The following is a 17557-nucleotide window of genomic DNA, read 5'->3' as shown; positions in this document are numbered from 1 at the left end:
TTTTATGCAATCCGATAACAATAATTTTGTTACTATCATTGAGATCTGTATCAGATCCTGAGTTTGTAGGTTTGGTGAAAAGTGTGTTCCGAAAAAGCGCGACTTTGAGATGGCGCATTTTGACCAAAAAACTTACCGGTGAGTCTGCTGACAATTTTCTTTTCTCAAAAGATTTTTCTTTTCTTTTGTGCTTGGAAAATATTTCACTTTGTTATCTGACAAAACTGACGTACCTGAACCAGTTTCACGTGCTCGGAGATTATGTTAAGTTGTTCAAAATTTATTTATTTTGAGTTGTTGCTTCATATTTTTTTTGGACAAAATCGTTTTCTAATTATAGATATTTAGATTGAATCTACAAATTTCCAAGATATCTGATAGGCACACAGCGGCGCCATAAATGACTAAGTTCAGTGATTCAGAAAATGTGTACCTAGAGTTTTTCGAAGATAAACTCACAATCGGCACTTATTGTATTTTTTCACACGCCGTGATAATAATTATGTATAATTGGAAAGCAACCGGTAACGGAGCTTTCTAGGGACTTAAATTTTAACAGGTTGGTGTAAATCGCGTTTGAAAATGTAAACGACGCGAGATTATATAACAATTATTGTTTCTTAACTTTATTTGCATTGGCACGAGGCTGATGAACCCGAGATAACGCAAAAATGGATTTCCTCGATTTTTACTTTCGACGATAACGCTTTACAACCGGTGAGAAAATTCACAAATTACAAAAGGCAGGAGGACACTTACAAACCAGTTAAAATTTCAAAGTTTTTTTTGCCGATAAATACAAAGCTCTATAAATCTTCGCGAACCTGGCTAGATGTCAAGTGACAGACCACCTTGAAGAAGATGTTCTGCTGGCGGACAACGAGCAACCCGCCGAGTGACAGCTGTCGGTTCTTATGTTCTTCACTTCGCGATTACCATGTCCCTCTCGTTCGTAAAACACTGAATTTTATGGCGAAAATGGCGCACCGTAGGGTTAAAAAGGCAGACGGGCTTTGTTGCTGGAAAAGAAATCGACGACTCATGCGGTTTAATCACGAGCAAGGAGTCGGTAGGTTATGTGCCTTAAGGACCTCGACCATTTTTAATCCTTTAAACTTATTTTTTTATTAACTGATGGACCAGCGTTGTGGGTGGCAGTTCTTGACATCGATAAAAATTTAACAATTCTGATAAAAATAAATCTGGACGTCACTAAACCCCAAGTATTTTTAGAAAATCTGAATGTTAGTGGAAATTTTTAATTGTCCATTAACAATCAACTTCATCAGAAAATTGATTAATCGTTTGGAGATTTAACTGATAAACTTTTAAGGTTCAAAGTCGAGAACTGGAATTAGCGACAAATTATTCTCTTGCATTTTAAGATTCAATTTGCGAAATTTAACTGAAAATGTAAATAAGATTATATGTTTTTATGTATATGAAAACAACATATTTTATTGTCTTCCTGGTATGTTATCGTCCAGTCGATCACATTCTTCCAAAATTTTAATGTTACAGGATCAGTAATTGCTTTTAAGTGTAAATTGCTATCAAGCGACATATCTGTGCTAGAATCAACACACAAAGTAAAACACATTACTTCAGTAAAAACTGTACTGGATGTTCGCAAACACACGTCACTGTTATTGGTGACTATTATTTTTGTACGGTTGCGATTACAATCAGCCGCCATCATTTATCCTTTTGACAAGTAAATTCCTACATGAAAGCAACACAATTACTTTTCAATCGGCAAAATTTTTATTGAACGAGTTTCGAGTGCATGATCGTTTCATTAAACAAAATTGATTTAGACATTCCGGACGGTGTGTCTCAGAACTGATGCAATTTTTCATCATTGCTATTTTTGCCACGATAGTAGACACAATTGAAATTGTTTTTAAAAGTGTGCTGAAACAGAACCCACTGAAATTTTAACGATTGACGGGGACGGTGACTGACACCGATCGCATCAAGGTCGGAGCTTTGTTGTAAAATTCATAAACGTGAAAAGTGATTCAATCAATTTTATCCCTCAGCTTCAGTCAAATTTTAAAAGTTATTATTTCGACAGATCTGAAAAATTGAATTGTTTAATCGTACGAGTTAAAAAATTGAAACTTTTGTTAATAAACATAACGGGCCGTATCACGACACCCTTATTAAATTTAATCATGACTCTAATTACGATGGTGACGCTTTCATCTCTTTCTGGCACGTTGTAATTGCATAAATCTATATCGTTTTATGTTTATTTTAATCACAACTTTAGTTATCGGCAACTTTAATAACGGTGTCAAAATGTCAAAATGAAATAAATAAATTCTGTGTGTTGATAGTTTTTCACAACTATTTTTTTCACACTAATGGATACACAGTAGTGTTGGATTCTCTCATGGGAAATATCTCTTGGAAATATCTGCGCGAAGGCGGAGCGATAAACCCGTAAAAAATCTGTAAATGAAAACTGAAAACGTCAACTACTTTACGTGCAAATGACGATGTTTTCCGGTCGGTTTGTAGCGCCTGCTTTAGACCGATATTGGTCGTCTGCGCAGGTATGACTCATAGCTCATGAGAAAATCCAACACCTATACCATTTTGAAATCACGAGGTTCTAACCAAAATTTAAAATTCATGATTTTCAGGTTAAGGGTTTAGGTTTTATTAACACTTCTCAGGAAGTGTTCGCTAGTTATGTTCTTTGATTTTAATTAGTGAAATAAAGACATGAAAATTCGAATTGGTACATTTTTAATTGCAAAACGATAATAAAAAATGATCACCTGGAAGTATGATATTGCATTCGCGAAAACAGGATGTTCAGTTGATTTGAAAAATTTGTGGCAATTTTTTGGAATGCGGTGATAAATTCTAGGAACAAATCTAAGCTGAAAAACATAAAAATATTTGTATGTACTTAGGTAATTATACATAAGTACATCATCAAACAATAGATTCGTTTTGAGGATTAATATCATTATGAGCGTATTTACTAAACTTATTAAGTAAGAATTTGGTTTTGTAATGGAAGTCTTTAGCGAATCTAGGAATTGTTGAAATACGAAAGAAAAATAATTTTTCAATTTTTAAATGTCGGAGTTTCCGCGCACTGTCAAAGTACGAACGCTATCGGATTAGATTACGTTAATCTCGAATAATACCCAGCGGCCAAATGAAATTTTTTGTGAAATGAAAATCTGCGACCCGGAAAGTGCCCAAGAAAATTGGGTGCATCCGGTTTTTGTGGTCCTCCTAGCGAACCGCTTTTTATTGGTCGAAAGATAAGGTTATAGACCTCGAATGAAGGATTTTTGTTTTTTTAATCACAAGTGCGGCTATCTCATGATCTTCAAATCAACTTAGATAAATTTGGAGACTTTGCGCAACCGCTGAGAGATGGGGTAGTAGGACGGAGGATAGTGTGAGTGGGGAGGAATATGGTAGTCGCGACCCATTGTGTTATCAGAGTTAAAGCGGTAAGCAGTGATTGTTATAGCCAAAGCGAGAGTTGTTCATCCGACGTCGTCTCAATGCGCTCCCGAGTTAAAGTCGACGCCACTCAGCGTCCCGACGCCGCTCCAGTGCTCTCTTAGTGACTTGTGCCTCGAGCTTTTACCGTCGTATCCTGGACTAGTGAAGTGCGCCGACTGATTGTCGAAGTTCAGGACTTCAAAGTGATTTTAGGATGTGTTTGGGTGATGCTCAACGCGGCACCACTCGCCTCTGACCTGCTGGATGCACCCTAAGTGAGTACGCCGAAGAGGCGCTATTTACCGGCGTCCACCGCAAAACCATCGATCACGAACAAATTGACGTATCGACTGTTTCATCGAGATAAAGCACAATAGATGCACGACTGCGGTTAATGACGTTCGTTCTTGATCAACTATTATGTTTTATCTGCGTTTTTGGCGCGGGGCGAAATTGCCGTGACATTTTTCGATTGGAAAATCGCACCAAAAAAATCATCAATGAAAAATTGTTGCCACAACATTTATTCTCTTATCGTTGTTATTTTATTTTTATCTCTTAATTGTCATTGCAATGTAATATCAGACTGTTTATTTTTAATTATTAATTTGGGACACGTTCCTCCAGTCTTTCGAACTTTATATCAACAATTTTTCGTTTAAATAAATGACTCACCGCTAGGTGATAAAATTTCTTTTTGTTTTTGCGTATCTGTTGAACGGATTAAAAATTTATTGCCTTTATCTGGATCCAAAACATTAAGATACATATTCTCATTGTTTTTTGCAAATTTGTGCCACGCACCAAAGATTATCACCGATCACTAGACCACTAAATTTAGATTTTGAGAGCTTTTTGCAACTACTATGATTAGTACCACCATTGTTATTTCAAATCGATTATGAAACAATTGTCTTATCGGCCATATCTTTTCTGGAAAATCTGCTAAAATTACCTCGATTCCAAATAATCTGTTCTTATTACGCGAATTCCGGAAATTACAATTAATTACGCTCTAATCGTTGATTAATTCCAAGACAATAAATTATCAGGACATTGATAAATGTAACTGATAAGAATTCTCACCCCAAAAAAATTTACGTAATTTAATCGCTTCACATTGTTTTTGGTCTTCCAAGTAATTACAACAATTTATCATCATTTCCTTCCTGATCACTTTTCTCATGATTTTTGAAGAAATCTAAAATAATTACAAAAATATGTTTTTGCAACATCGATTATGAAAATGATACTTTCATCACTCAATGTAGTGAGGAAAACAGGCGTTTGCATCACTAGTGAGGAAAATGGAGAAAGTAAACTCACTAGTGAGGAAAATTTATTTAACAATCTACTACCTACTTATTAATATAAAAAATTAAAAACACTGTTATTTGCATTAATTGAAAATCCAGATCCGGAAGATTCAAAAAATAGGGGAGTAAAATAATTATAAAGAAATTTAAAATAGAGACTCATTTTCATAAGCGAAATTGGAAAAAATAGTATACATGATCAAAGTGCGATTTTTCAACTCGCAATACTATCCTCACTCGCTGGCGCTCGTGAGTTATCATGTATTGCTCGTTGAAAAATCAGGCACTTTCATCACTTATAGTGTAATATACTAATTATCAAATTTGTAAATTCATAAAATGATTGAGATATTACAGTAAAATATCAAGATACAGCACTGGAAATGGCGCATGATACGTAATAAATATGTACATAAAAAGTGTGAATGTAGATAAAAATTGAATTTCATCATGAGGAAATTTTTTTTTAGTTTACTTTACTTAATTTAAGTTTTTAATCCCTAACTATTTTATCTATTACACCGTGTGGTTTTTGTTTCCATTGTATTTTGTTCTAAATATTTTTATAAAGTAACAAAGAAATACATATGTGCTTTAAATATTTTTTACGATATCATATCAACAAATTTTCAGCTAAAGAACAATTTACTGTGTATTTCAATAGCATTAACAAATAGGTTTATATTTGTAAATTTTCTGATAATATCAGTATCACAAAATTCTACCTGATACGCTTTTTTAAACAATATTTACTGCTATTTTCAGTTATTAAAATTTGTTAATAATTTCCTTTTTGAGAATGACGAGAGTTTTTTTTTTAATTGGAAACAACAGATAAGAGATTGGTGATAATCGAGAAAGATTATTTCAACTTTCGCAAGAATTCTGTTTTTTTTTCCAAATTTTAAAAATATGCAGGATTTACATTAGTTTGAATAACCCAGATTTTGGATGACCCAGCCGCAGTGCATCCTTTTGTAATGAAAAATATCGCCGTAAACAAATAAAACGGAATTTATTATCGTGGGAACTGCATAAATAAATCCCCCACGCACGCCGGACCTGAGCCTAATGAAATAACCATAGTTTGGGTATTTTGTCATATTTATGTGCCCAAATCGTCCGTTCGATGAGCGGCGCTTCTCGGGGTGGTTGTTCCATCGTTTCCCCATTTTATTTATGAAACAGTCGACCCTCGTCGTAGCTGAGATCCAACAGCAGCAGCAGTAGTAAAACGGGAGTGCGTGGATGATGGTGTTGTCGACCTGCACACCAACCGTCGCCTGGTAACGCTTGCTTTATGAAGAATGTGTCGATAAACAATCAGATTCCTACGACTTACACATGCAATTATACCCCAGTCTGAAGCACATAAAACTGAAACTCTCATTGTTTCCATCGCGAAGAGAAATACCGGCCCCGACACGCATTTTATTAATAACAATCGCAATTTTTCATTGTCCAAACACGGCCGCTTCTCAAAGGGAAAAATGTCATTGTTGACGGTTCTTCGCACGAAATCTAATAAAATGTGGTCACACTCGATCTGCTAATAAAACAATTAATGTACTAATCGGCATTCAATGCGTGTTCCGCAAAAAAAACTAGAATACAGTCAAAGGAATTCGGCCGGAGCGGCGACTCCAAAGAATTTTTTCTTCCCCTTGCGGTTTACTTATTAATTTTGACGTTTACGACTTCTATTAACTGTCACTACGAAAATTATTGGCATTTTCGAAACTGTACAAATGAACACAACTAGACTGTGTCTGTGTTGTACACGTGAGACCCTGAAATCGACATTTTAACATGTCAATATTAATAATTGATATGAAAATACTCGCCAGTTCCTCGTTCCTCTGTAAATTACCAACACCAGTCAAGCGACAAATAATGATCCTTATCCGCGACAAGGACAGTAAAATTGTGTTGTGTTTATTAATTTTTTCGTGTTTGTCTCATCTGAGACCGTTCCAAGGTGTATATTAACAAAATTTATGGTGAGCTCGCCAAATAAAATATAAAAGTTAAAAGCTTCATTCAACAGAGCTGCCTAAAATTTCTAGTTTTATTGTTCCATGATATATTTTATGGACATTGAAATTTATAGTTTACATTACTTAATCGTTCCGTTTCAAACGATTGTGCTAAATTGTAACAACCTGTTCCTAAATTAATCGAATCTGGGAGCTTTGGATTTTGTTCAAAAACTCGATCCTCACAAGGAATTCAAATTCGATTTGTTGATGTCACGGCCTTGCCAATGTCGAGTGTTAAAAGCCACATTTAAATATATTAATAAAATCCTCTTGACGTAATTAATCACCCACCTAATGCTTAATCTTGTAGCGCTAAGAATCCTATATAAATTATCACTGTGGATGTAGACCAAACACGCAACAGGTAATGTCTAAAAATAATAATTATTTCAACAAAAATTAAACAGTTTCTAATTGACATTAACATAACTGAGGTGGCTCGAAATAGTGATTACGTTATCTCCGGAGTGAAGATACATATTTTGAAGAAAATTACGGCACTCAAATTATAGATCGTGAAAATAATAATTGGCGGCAATTAAGAATGCAAAAGGCATGTAAACAACAATAACTAGGAACTCCTTTAATATGAGCATGTGTGTGTGTCGAATACTTGGAGTTTAATATTCATTTTGCTTTTTCTTATTCGAGGTCAGTAATGAACAAGTTAATTTGCGTATTACGCCCATTGCACCATTTGTCTTCCAGGTGTATAACGAGAATCTTTCTCTTATTCACTTAACTCCTGCATTAATTTAAATACTTAATTAAGGATACACCCTTGCACCAGTGGAAATCGGAATGACTCGATGGTATCGTTGATTACTTTTCCATTTGGCTCAAGAGCGCCGAGATTTACAAAGATGATTTTTTCTGTCGGAAAGATACACCAATAACAAATAGTTATTTGTGTATCAAGGCCAAAAAGTGGCCGAGTCTGAGTTTGCGGCCGAGGCGCAGCCGAGGCTTGAAAATATCCCAGGTACACATTACACTTTTTAGGCGACCGCACGAACCACAAAGTAAAAACATCATTGTAAAAACTACTAATTTATTTTGTATCCACATTTTTCATACATACATATTAACAATTTTTTTATAGTATTTGTAATCATCTTGTCTACAAAACTATTAACAATAACAATTACTTATTTACATAATTTATGGTGACAGGACCATTATCGGTTTTGTCGGTTTCGTTGCTAACTTCTAAACAGATCAACAGCTGGCGCCAAAATCAGAGTCCGAAAAAGAGTTACTTTTCGTCCACTTGTGAGTACGTAAAACAGCGTTTTCAAAGATTAAAATTAATTTTAGTTTTGTGACTCAGAGTTATGAAAAAATTGCCCAATAATTTTCTTTTGCGTGAAAGAGTAGATTGTCGGTCAGGATCGTGTTTTTGAGTCACATTTTACTAATTCGATTTTTTAATTCGCAACACTTTCAGATTAAATGATTCCTAATAAATCATCTTTGACCCAGATTTGTTGAAAGTGCAGAATTTCGCCTCGAGATTTCGGAGGAATTGTCGCACATTTCTTGAACCAGTGCGGCTAAGTGGTGACCATAAATTCTTGTCATTATCGTATTAACTACCGAAAATGGTTTATAATGTATTCAAATGGAGAGTAAAGCTGACGGTTTAAAAGTGATGGGCCGAAAGCTCCTGGCTAAAACCATTACGTGATTTTGTATCACAAATCAAAGAAAAATCGCCTGGGATTCTACCACTGACGTATCAATTTGTTAAGACTGGGACGATATAATTTATTTTTTATAACGAATAAACATGCCATATCGAATTTGTTGTTTGTTAAGATAATCGTTAACGATCACGCTGAGTTTTATTAATTTCGAACAGCATCAGGTTTGGATCTATCCTGACGTCATTTATTCCATGGTGTATAAATTACCGAAAAACATTGCAATATGTGCGTACGATTCGATTAGTTCAATGATAAATCGCTACTAATTTATTTATGTTAATTGATATTAATGATGTGCGTAACGATCATAACATACTATCAGTCAGATTTATTGCCCTCATTTATTATAGATCGATTCGTCGTCGTGAAATTTTCTTTTTGTCGAATGCTCAAATATGGTGGTCGAATAGGGTGCATTTCTAATCTCACGATGTTACCAAGCTCTGGTCGATCTCCTTGACCTGCAGAATTGAAAAAAACAACCACTACGCCCCAGAACTTGAGGTCATGTATTGTATTTATGGTATTATGAAGATTGTGGCATATTTTATCACCACAGTCGAGGAATGCGAGTTTTATTCGAGAGAAACACCAGAAATTTATTTGTGATTTTCGATGGAAATGAATAAATCTGATGCACGAGTATGATTATGACCGCTCCTGATTGTTTAAAGCGTGGCAGACCTGGCAGACCTCAAACCCACATCCTATTGTTCAATCAAATATCATTTAACACGAGATGACATCGTATTCGCAATGATTCATGTGGGCCAGACTTCTGCGTCTAAGATTTAATTAGTGATTAATTAAACAGTGGAAAGTCGCAGGAATTATGCGGAAATCATTTTAAAGTGTACAATGTGATGTAGGTTTTTTAAATTCTTTTTTTCTATAAGAAAATGCTCTAAAAATGATTTTAATTATGACCAACCAACCAATTGCGTGACGAATATTGACCAATCAAAACGAGAAAACAAAAAATAATCCGATAAAATTTCTCTAAAATGCACATGTGCAATAATCTGATAAAAAATGTCGGTACCTGATTTTTTTTAAATTATTTTGAATAAAAAGGATTGGAAATAATGCGTTTGGTTTCATTCTATTCAGGAAATAATCAGCCGTATACCCCCCGTGCAAAATTTTAATATCGGAAATGTTTTTGCTAATGAACTCAAACATCCATAAATTATTCGGTCAGAAGACCAATTATTATCAAATAAAAGCCCTCGACTTCGTCTCGTGCTCTTATTTGCTAATAATTGGTCTTCTGACCTCATTTATGGATGTTTTCGTTCATTAGCAAAAAAATTTCTGATAAAAAATTTTGCACTTGGAATATAATAAGTGATTATTTTTAAAGACTAATAAGAACTGGGTAAATACAGATATTATTTACTTGAGTAAAAAACAAACAAGAAAGAACATTGTGAATATGAAAATATATACCAAAAGGAAAAAATATATGTACATAGTGAGAATATTGCAAGACGTTAATATCTTGTTTTAATGGAAATGTAGAACAGAAGAACAAGAAACAAAAGTCATTCGGCAAGGATCAGATTATAAAAGCGTAGTTTTCATCAGAAGATATCTATCTACGAGTATATTTTAACTTAATTTTTTTAGGTCATCAAGAATTTTTTATCTCATCGTCAATAAAATTTAATTTTTTATAGTTGCATTGAATGTTAAAATTTATGGTTGCCGCTCCATATAAAAGTGAGCAAAACTATGTGAAAAAGTGAATACACTTCACACAATTGACACTATTGACAGTTCACACCACATCAGAGTTATGTTTGTATAGAGCGGCAAAAATTTCATAACATGGGCATGGCTTGCTTCGACTACAATTATTGATAATGACTGTATATAAAAATATGTAGGTACTCCATTTTTATATTAATGTAGTAGAAAATACGTTTAAAAATCAATATAAATGCATATTTTGCTTGAAAATATCGAATTACTGAGCCATATAACGTCCATGTTAATTCGAAATTGCTGATTTCTGTTGGAACGCGACAATGAATAATGAACTCGCAATGGCTGTTCGGTATAGTTCTGTCCATTTAGATGTGACTGATAAAGTCACTCATGAAATTTGTCACATCGTGCAAATATTTCCACATAAAATTATTCCGCTTAATTAATTCAGTTCACTTCAGTTCAGAAAATTTTCTGAGAATCTCTGTTGTTCTGTGTTGTATCGCGCGTTCAAATGAAATCCTGGGCTGGGAAGGCGTTGGAAACCGTCAATTGTGCTTTTTTAAAGCGTAGATTAATTGGAACATGTTGACAGCTAACCTAAAATTTAGAGACAAAAAAATCTTTGTTTTTTTCTCTCTTTTTCTTTCTTTAAAAATAGAATAACTTAACGATTCCTATTCTCGAAGCAAATATCTAAGGGCACCCTTTACTGAAAACAAACATGTTCAATTATGTCCCGATTAAACATAAACAAATGTCATCAAACGGCGGGAAATTCAAACTTTACACTGTTCTAAACGGTTTAATTTTTCCAACGCCTACTCAGCCCAGGATGATCTCGTAATATCACCGTTTATAGTTATTGGAATTGTCAGTTGTCAAATCGTGTCAATTTTCGCTTAATTACGCCCCTGTGCGCCACATTCCGACCGAATCTCCGACCATCCATAATGAGGATATTGAAGAATTGATCTGCTCTTCAACGGGAGACTAATTCCGCTCTGAACGTCCAATTTGCATAGATAGCAGATATAGATCTGAAGCGTGAGCATTGCAATGTAGATAAGGATAAATAATAGAGGCAAAGCTCGCATCCAATTTACTCCTTGTGTAGGCAGACAGTGGCGAGTCGTGTCTGCAATCTGGCAAAATCAAAACTTAAATAAATCATTAAAACAATAAAGATTAGAGGTGTATATTGCGGTTTTTTGCGAACCACCACGGCGCCGTGTCCAAAGGATTCGTCCCACTGGATCAATTTGAATAGGACATAATTTTTTTCCCGTTAACCTCAAGACCGTGTCTGGCGCCTCGAATACGAAGAACTCCAACAGATTCGACCACAATCTCCGAAATCGTACACATGGTGTGAATCATCGATTTCATTTACACGACTGGTAATTGTAGTGTCATTTTTCTCCGAGTCGAACGAAGAGAGTGCCTCCTCTCGATGCTACGCTTTTACAGCTTTTTGGTGCTGTCGGACGCTCATTAGCGGGATTTACGGGACTAATCACTTCACGTGTTTGAAATATGACTGAATTAAAACAGTGTCATGCTATAAATATTAATGCGGCCGGTGGTTTTCGACGCACGAAGGTGCTGCATTTCAATGCAGCGAATTATTGCACCCATAAAATCGATTTCTAATTAATCACAGTTTTTTCGGTAATTTGATCGGCCATTTTTCGCTGAAATTATTGCTAAATTTTCGATTTAATTTCGCTCGGAATTGCCAGGCCTGCATATATTAAAATGTAAGTGGGACATGGCTAAACGATTTAGAACTAAGGAAAAAAACATAGATAAGATCTTTCAAATTAAGACTAATTCACACCAAATGCAATAATATTCTGAATAATTTATATGCGCGAAAATGTTACATTGCCACGAAGTGTGAACGAACGATAATTTCCTGCGAACCTCCAGCTTAGGTTAAATAATTTTAAAACAAACAAACTCAACTTATAATCACGACCTGATGATTTAGGTTTGCAAATATAAAATTTTACTAAAGTTAGGGAATTTAATGATATCTATTGGCTATACCACCCAACGCCTGTCATTTTTAATGTCCTTGAAAGTACGCAAACTGGCATTTAAAATTTGAACGCGTTATAAAAAATGCCTCGCAAAGTGAGTGAGATTAGTTGTTATTAACTTTATTGACATGCTGCGCTACTAATACCTATCTCTACATAACCTCAATTAGTATATTATGACATTTTGCACCCTAGGCCAAAAGTGTCATTGCCAGCTCTATTTTGAGTGTAAATTGCGGTGTCGGTGGTTCTTTGCTAAAAAAACAGATTATAACTTTTTTTTTGTCACTACAGGGTCTTATTTTTACTTTCGTTCACTTCTTATTTGTTAATTTTTGTCGGAGATCCCTGTGCATTGCTTAAATTAGAAAGGGACAACTTAATATTAGGTATTCCAACTTAAACAGTTTTAATTTAAATGATTTTGCAGTTTGTCATGTCATAAAGTCATAAAATGTAATGATATAAGAAGTGGTCACGGGAGCTGCAGAAATGTGGGAGTCTGAAAGTAGCAGTTCCGCCTTTGGCAGCCTTTCAGCAACTTCTTATGTTACACTTTTATGTGAAACTTAAAAAAAAGTTCTGCTTTGAAAAAAATGATATTGAAGAAACCGAACTAAATTGTACCGGATTCAGGAAGTTTTTGAATTTGAATATTTGGACTTTGCCTAAATGCCTACATTAATAATACTGTTGTATGAGCAGAACTGGCAAGTTTAATCTGTAATTGTTCCACTTTCTTCCGTAAGTTGGTGACACTGTAACACTGGTGAAGAGGGAAAAGCTGTTAAAACTTTGAACGACAAAATCTAGAAACTGTTTAATAGTGTTGCTTCTTAAACTGTTATGGCAAGTATTTGTGTCATTTAACCGTTCGTCCGGCTGAAAGTGTCCAAAAGTGAGTAAATTGATAAAAACATGTTCCAGATAAGTAGCATTAGATACAGTTAAAACGTTTGTCCAATTAAACGACCCCAGATCTGGGATTTAATAAAAATTAAGAGGGGTAACGGCTAAGTTTCACCACTGTGTAATTTACCTACCGGTCCTTTATGGGTGTAGTCTGAGTGAAACTTTCTCAAATTTCCATATTCGGAGGTAATATGAAGTTGTTGCAGACGTCTTTTACCTATATTACAAGAACGCATTACCATTACTCCTGCGTGAGAACATGTGCTAGCCATTCGATATTATCAATAACATCTAACAAATCCACGTCCAATTGCGGTAAACGACGCGTGTAATAAGAATCAGCGGTACGTTGAGAAACAGTTCTTATCAGACGGTTTGTAAAGTTATTTACCCCAGTGTTGAAGAATTCGTCTTTTCCAAGATTGTCAAATAATCCAGATAAAAATTATGCAATATTGGAAACTCTTTTAAATATTTGACGAACAAACACTCTCGACGAGGCTGGAATTCTGAGATATCGCAAGAAGCCTGGTCAATGGATGATAATGGGGATCCGGTGAAAAGGACCGTTTGTGGCGTTAAAAGGATTAGTGGAGGTTTCGCCAGCGTCAGCTGGTCAGCTGAATAGGAGCAAAGCGCTTTAGCAGCCGGCGAGATGACCACCCAATGGTGATGCCTCACCAGATTGACCATTGACGCCTAGTCCTTCTGCATTTCGCCATTCTACTGTGTTATTAGTAGAGTTTGCGCCTATTCATTAAATAATTTATGGCTTCTCAGATAAGCCGAATTATTACGCCGGAGCTCCGGATTGGTACAGCTCTTGACGGCTTGAATGTCACCCGACAGGCCGGTGTCTGCATTGTTGGTTGCCTCACACAACGATTTTATTTCGCAATGTATCTCATACTTGCACCCTACACAAATTAAATTATTTTTGTTGACACAAAAAGAGTGCTTTTGATTTCACTGGAAATTATACAACTGAACTGGTCCCCAGAAGAGGAAGAGCAAATAGAGGAAGGCGAATTTTCTCTTCACATGTTTGAGTCTGAATGGGCACTGCCTCTTTCGGAGGTGTTAATTTTGATTATTATTGTTAATAAAAGCTCCCTCAGCTGTACAAATACAGAATTCGAAAAACGGGGTTAGGTAAACAGGTGATACTGTGTGTGGCTATAAATCCGTCTTAAAGATTTCAGTAGCGGCGCCAAGGTGCATGTGCGTGTTACATAATTTTCATGTACGTATAATCGCGTGTAAAGCGTATCTTAAAAAAGTGACGATGATTGTTGAGCCCTCGGGTTATGCAAAGATTATTTTATTAAGAGGTGCTTTAGGAAGAACGACTCTCGACTAGCTAAAAACCATCATGCACGTCACATGCTGAGCACACATTCTCGATTTTCAACGCATTTACAATATTTATTTATTACAGCAACATTTTATTTTTTATTCAGAGAAAAACGACTATATTTGCATATTATTAAGTAATATTCCGGCTGAGACACGCAAGACACTAGTAATGTCTAAATTTGATGTTATTAATTAGTAGATCTTATCACCAATTACATGAATATTCAAACGGACGTCTTTGATGACGTCTGACTCTTCTCTTCGTGCTCTCCAAATTATTGATAACTCTATTCTCGGTGCGAGATGAGAGTTGTTATTTAAAAGCGATTAAAGGTGAAATTGCGACACGTTTTGTTAAATTGCACACGTGAAATTACCAGTTGCGTTGCTTCGAATCACCACACACGTTGATTTTTCTGGGAGAATCTTGCCGGTGTTAACTAGTTTTTAATGTTTTTGTGCTTCTTAATGAAGATGTACTCGAGTCGAGATGGCCATTGCGTGGATTGAACGGTCAAAATGTTAACGATCTTTATGGCAGGTGCTAATTACTACTATTTTCGTTTTAATATGGACGGTTTGCATCATTGTTGCGTGATTAGCTCGGCTTTAAAACAATTAACTTTTGTTAGCAGATAGAGCATTAGCTGAGTGACTTCATGGTCCAAAGTGGGAATGTGGAAAGCTTGAAGGGAAACACAATTTTTATTAGAGTATAAAAATTAAACCGTTTAGAACAGTGTAAAGTTTGAATTTCCCGCCGTTTGGGACGAATGACATTTATTTATGTTTAATCGGGACACAATTGAACATGATGGTTTTCAGCAAAGGGTTCCCTTAGATATTTCCTTCGACAACAGGAATCGTTAAGTTATTCTATTTTTGATGTAAAACATTGCAAAGAAAGAAAAAAGAAAGATTTTTTTTCTTCTAAATTTTAGGTTAGCTGTCAACATACTCCAATTAATCTTCTACGCTTTAAAAAAGCACAATAATCGAGGGTTTCCAACCCTTTCCCAGGTCCCAGCCCAGGATTTCATTTGAACGCGCGATATTAGGCGAAAATTTGATTTATATTTCGTCCTTTAAAGTTAGTAGTATATACATAGTTTAGAATATTTTTCCTAAGTGGTGAAAATTTAGCAATATTTATTTCAATAAAGACTCATAATTGCTTGAAGGCTCTCATATAAAGTTTACAAAGTGTGTGAACAGATCTCAGTATCCTTGAAATTATTTAAGTAATTAAATAGCAATAAAAAGTTATACACGATTTCTTATGCACCGTTTGTCCTTTGTGAAATGTTTAAAAAGTAAAGTGTAAAGAGTAAAGTCGTTAATTTTAGTATGAGATATGTTACCCCGGCTTTCTTCACTACGAAGAGTTTTCAAGTTGTCTGAAGGACAGACTGATGTATTGAATTTATTAATTTTCTAAATATTCCTATTAAAAGAGAACACATTGATTATTTTAATTACGTTTACAACGAAAATTAAGTTCTTCTAAACAAAATTATTTGTGATTGTGAAAGAAAAACAATAATTATTATCTATCCTAGGTCAAACTCAGTTAGTTGTCTTTCACCAGAAGTCTCTAATAACTTCGGATGTATTTGCAAGGAAGGTTATCTTACAGTAACCCCCGAACCTAGGTCGATTTTTTTCATATTGTGTAGTCCATACTAAAGTTATAAAATACAGGGTGTAACAGAAATAGGTGCATTAATTTTAACTGGTAATAGAACTCGTCAAAAGGAACAACTTTTCTATCTACCATTTTGCCGAAAAACCATGTTTAATTCCAAAAAAAAATTGGAGAGATTTTTCATTAAAATAGCCCTGCGCCACTAAATACTGCAATGGCTAATTGAGATCAGCGCTAATATGAAAAAAACGTCCATTTTCATCCAGAAAACGTGTTTTAACGCCGAAATCGAAATTCAAACAAATCCACCCGTATAGCAAAAAATCCACTACGTAAGAATCTGGTTGTTTCACGTTTTTAGGTAGCTTAGTTTTGGAGATTTGAACGGTTTTAGGAAAATCTTTCCTACTTTTTTAAGCCATTACGCAATGTTTTTCGCCAAAATGGCAGAGAGAAAGGTTGTTCCTTTTGATGAGTTCTATTACCAGTTAAAATTAATGCACTTATTTGTGTTACACTCTGTATAAGCAAATATTTAGCTTCCGATTGTCAGATGCAACTTTTTTTTTGAGGCGAAGGTACCCCTCAGTTTCGAAAGCTAAAAGAGATGACCAAAAAGTTCCAAGGGTGAAAATGTTCTCTTTTTGGCGCGCTATAGTGGTACATATACAGCCTGTCCCAGAACTGCGTCTCCATAGAATACAGGCATGTGCCGACAGCAAAAGAGACTGAAATAAATTTTCTTGTAGCTTACATCCCAGAAGCTCCGCCTTAGGTATTACTAAAAAATCGGACAGGTTGCTAGACAGTAAAAAACTCGATGGTGCTCAACTCTGATTGGTCAAGTTTATGATGTCTTTTCTCAATTATTGCTTGAGATACGACTTTTTTTCTTTAAAATTCAGATTATCACATTTACCCAAATACTCCCTTTTTTTCTTGGGAGGCAGTTCTGGGACAGCCTGTATAAATGTAAAAGTGAACTTGTACTTAGGTACAACATTTTATTTGTTTTCATTTTTTTTTTCATTTCAAATACACAGACAAAAATAATATTAGAGAAATTTGTTCATGAGTATAAATGTTGATATTTTATGAGAATTTTTGTTGTTTTATTTTCAACAAGAGCAGCTTAAAAATTCAAAAAAACAAAAATTGTAATAGTCGTAACTTGATAAGATTGGCTAAAATATTGGAGAGAAAAAGAAGAAAAAAAGCAAATTTAATATGATTTAGCTAAAACTCGCACTTTGAAAACACAAGTACATATTAAACAACTGCGAATATTACGATCTCACCTACTTATGTTTATGTGATTGTAATTAATACAATCAGATTAAGTTTCAATGAA

General features: G+C 34.9%; 1 protein-coding gene and 1 long non-coding RNA gene across 5 annotated transcripts in view; one reads left to right on the top strand and one right to left on the bottom strand.

The window, feature by feature from the left end:
- Window positions 1-17557, bottom strand: part of LOC138134478 (uncharacterized) — a 62296-nt gene that overhangs the window by 11293 nt on the left and 33446 nt on the right. The gene's annotated exons all lie outside the window — the stretch shown is intronic.
- LOC138134472 (uncharacterized) overlaps window positions 1-17557 on the top strand; it is a 45216-nt gene that overhangs the window by 20996 nt on the left and 6663 nt on the right. The window contains exon 1 of one of the 4 annotated variants that reach the window (XM_069052767.1): window positions 70-138. The exons of 1 other annotated variant lie outside the window; for it this stretch is intronic. In XM_069052767.1, coding sequence (XP_068908868.1) covers window positions 110-138 — 29 coding nt within the window. In that variant the 5' untranslated portion in view covers window positions 70-109. Of the gene's footprint in view, window positions 1-69; window positions 139-3475; window positions 3753-17557 lie in introns of those variants that run through there. 2 more of the 4 variants (XM_069052765.1, XM_069052768.1) reach the window with 2 other exon arrangements.

This window comes from Tenebrio molitor, chromosome 7 (genome assembly GCF_963966145.1).
Source record: "Tenebrio molitor chromosome 7, icTenMoli1.1, whole genome shotgun sequence".
Lineage (NCBI taxonomy): Eukaryota > Metazoa > Arthropoda > Insecta > Coleoptera > Tenebrionidae > Tenebrio > Tenebrio molitor.
Note: the sequence above shows the minus strand (reverse complement) of the source record. Positions and strands in the feature narration are given on the sequence as shown.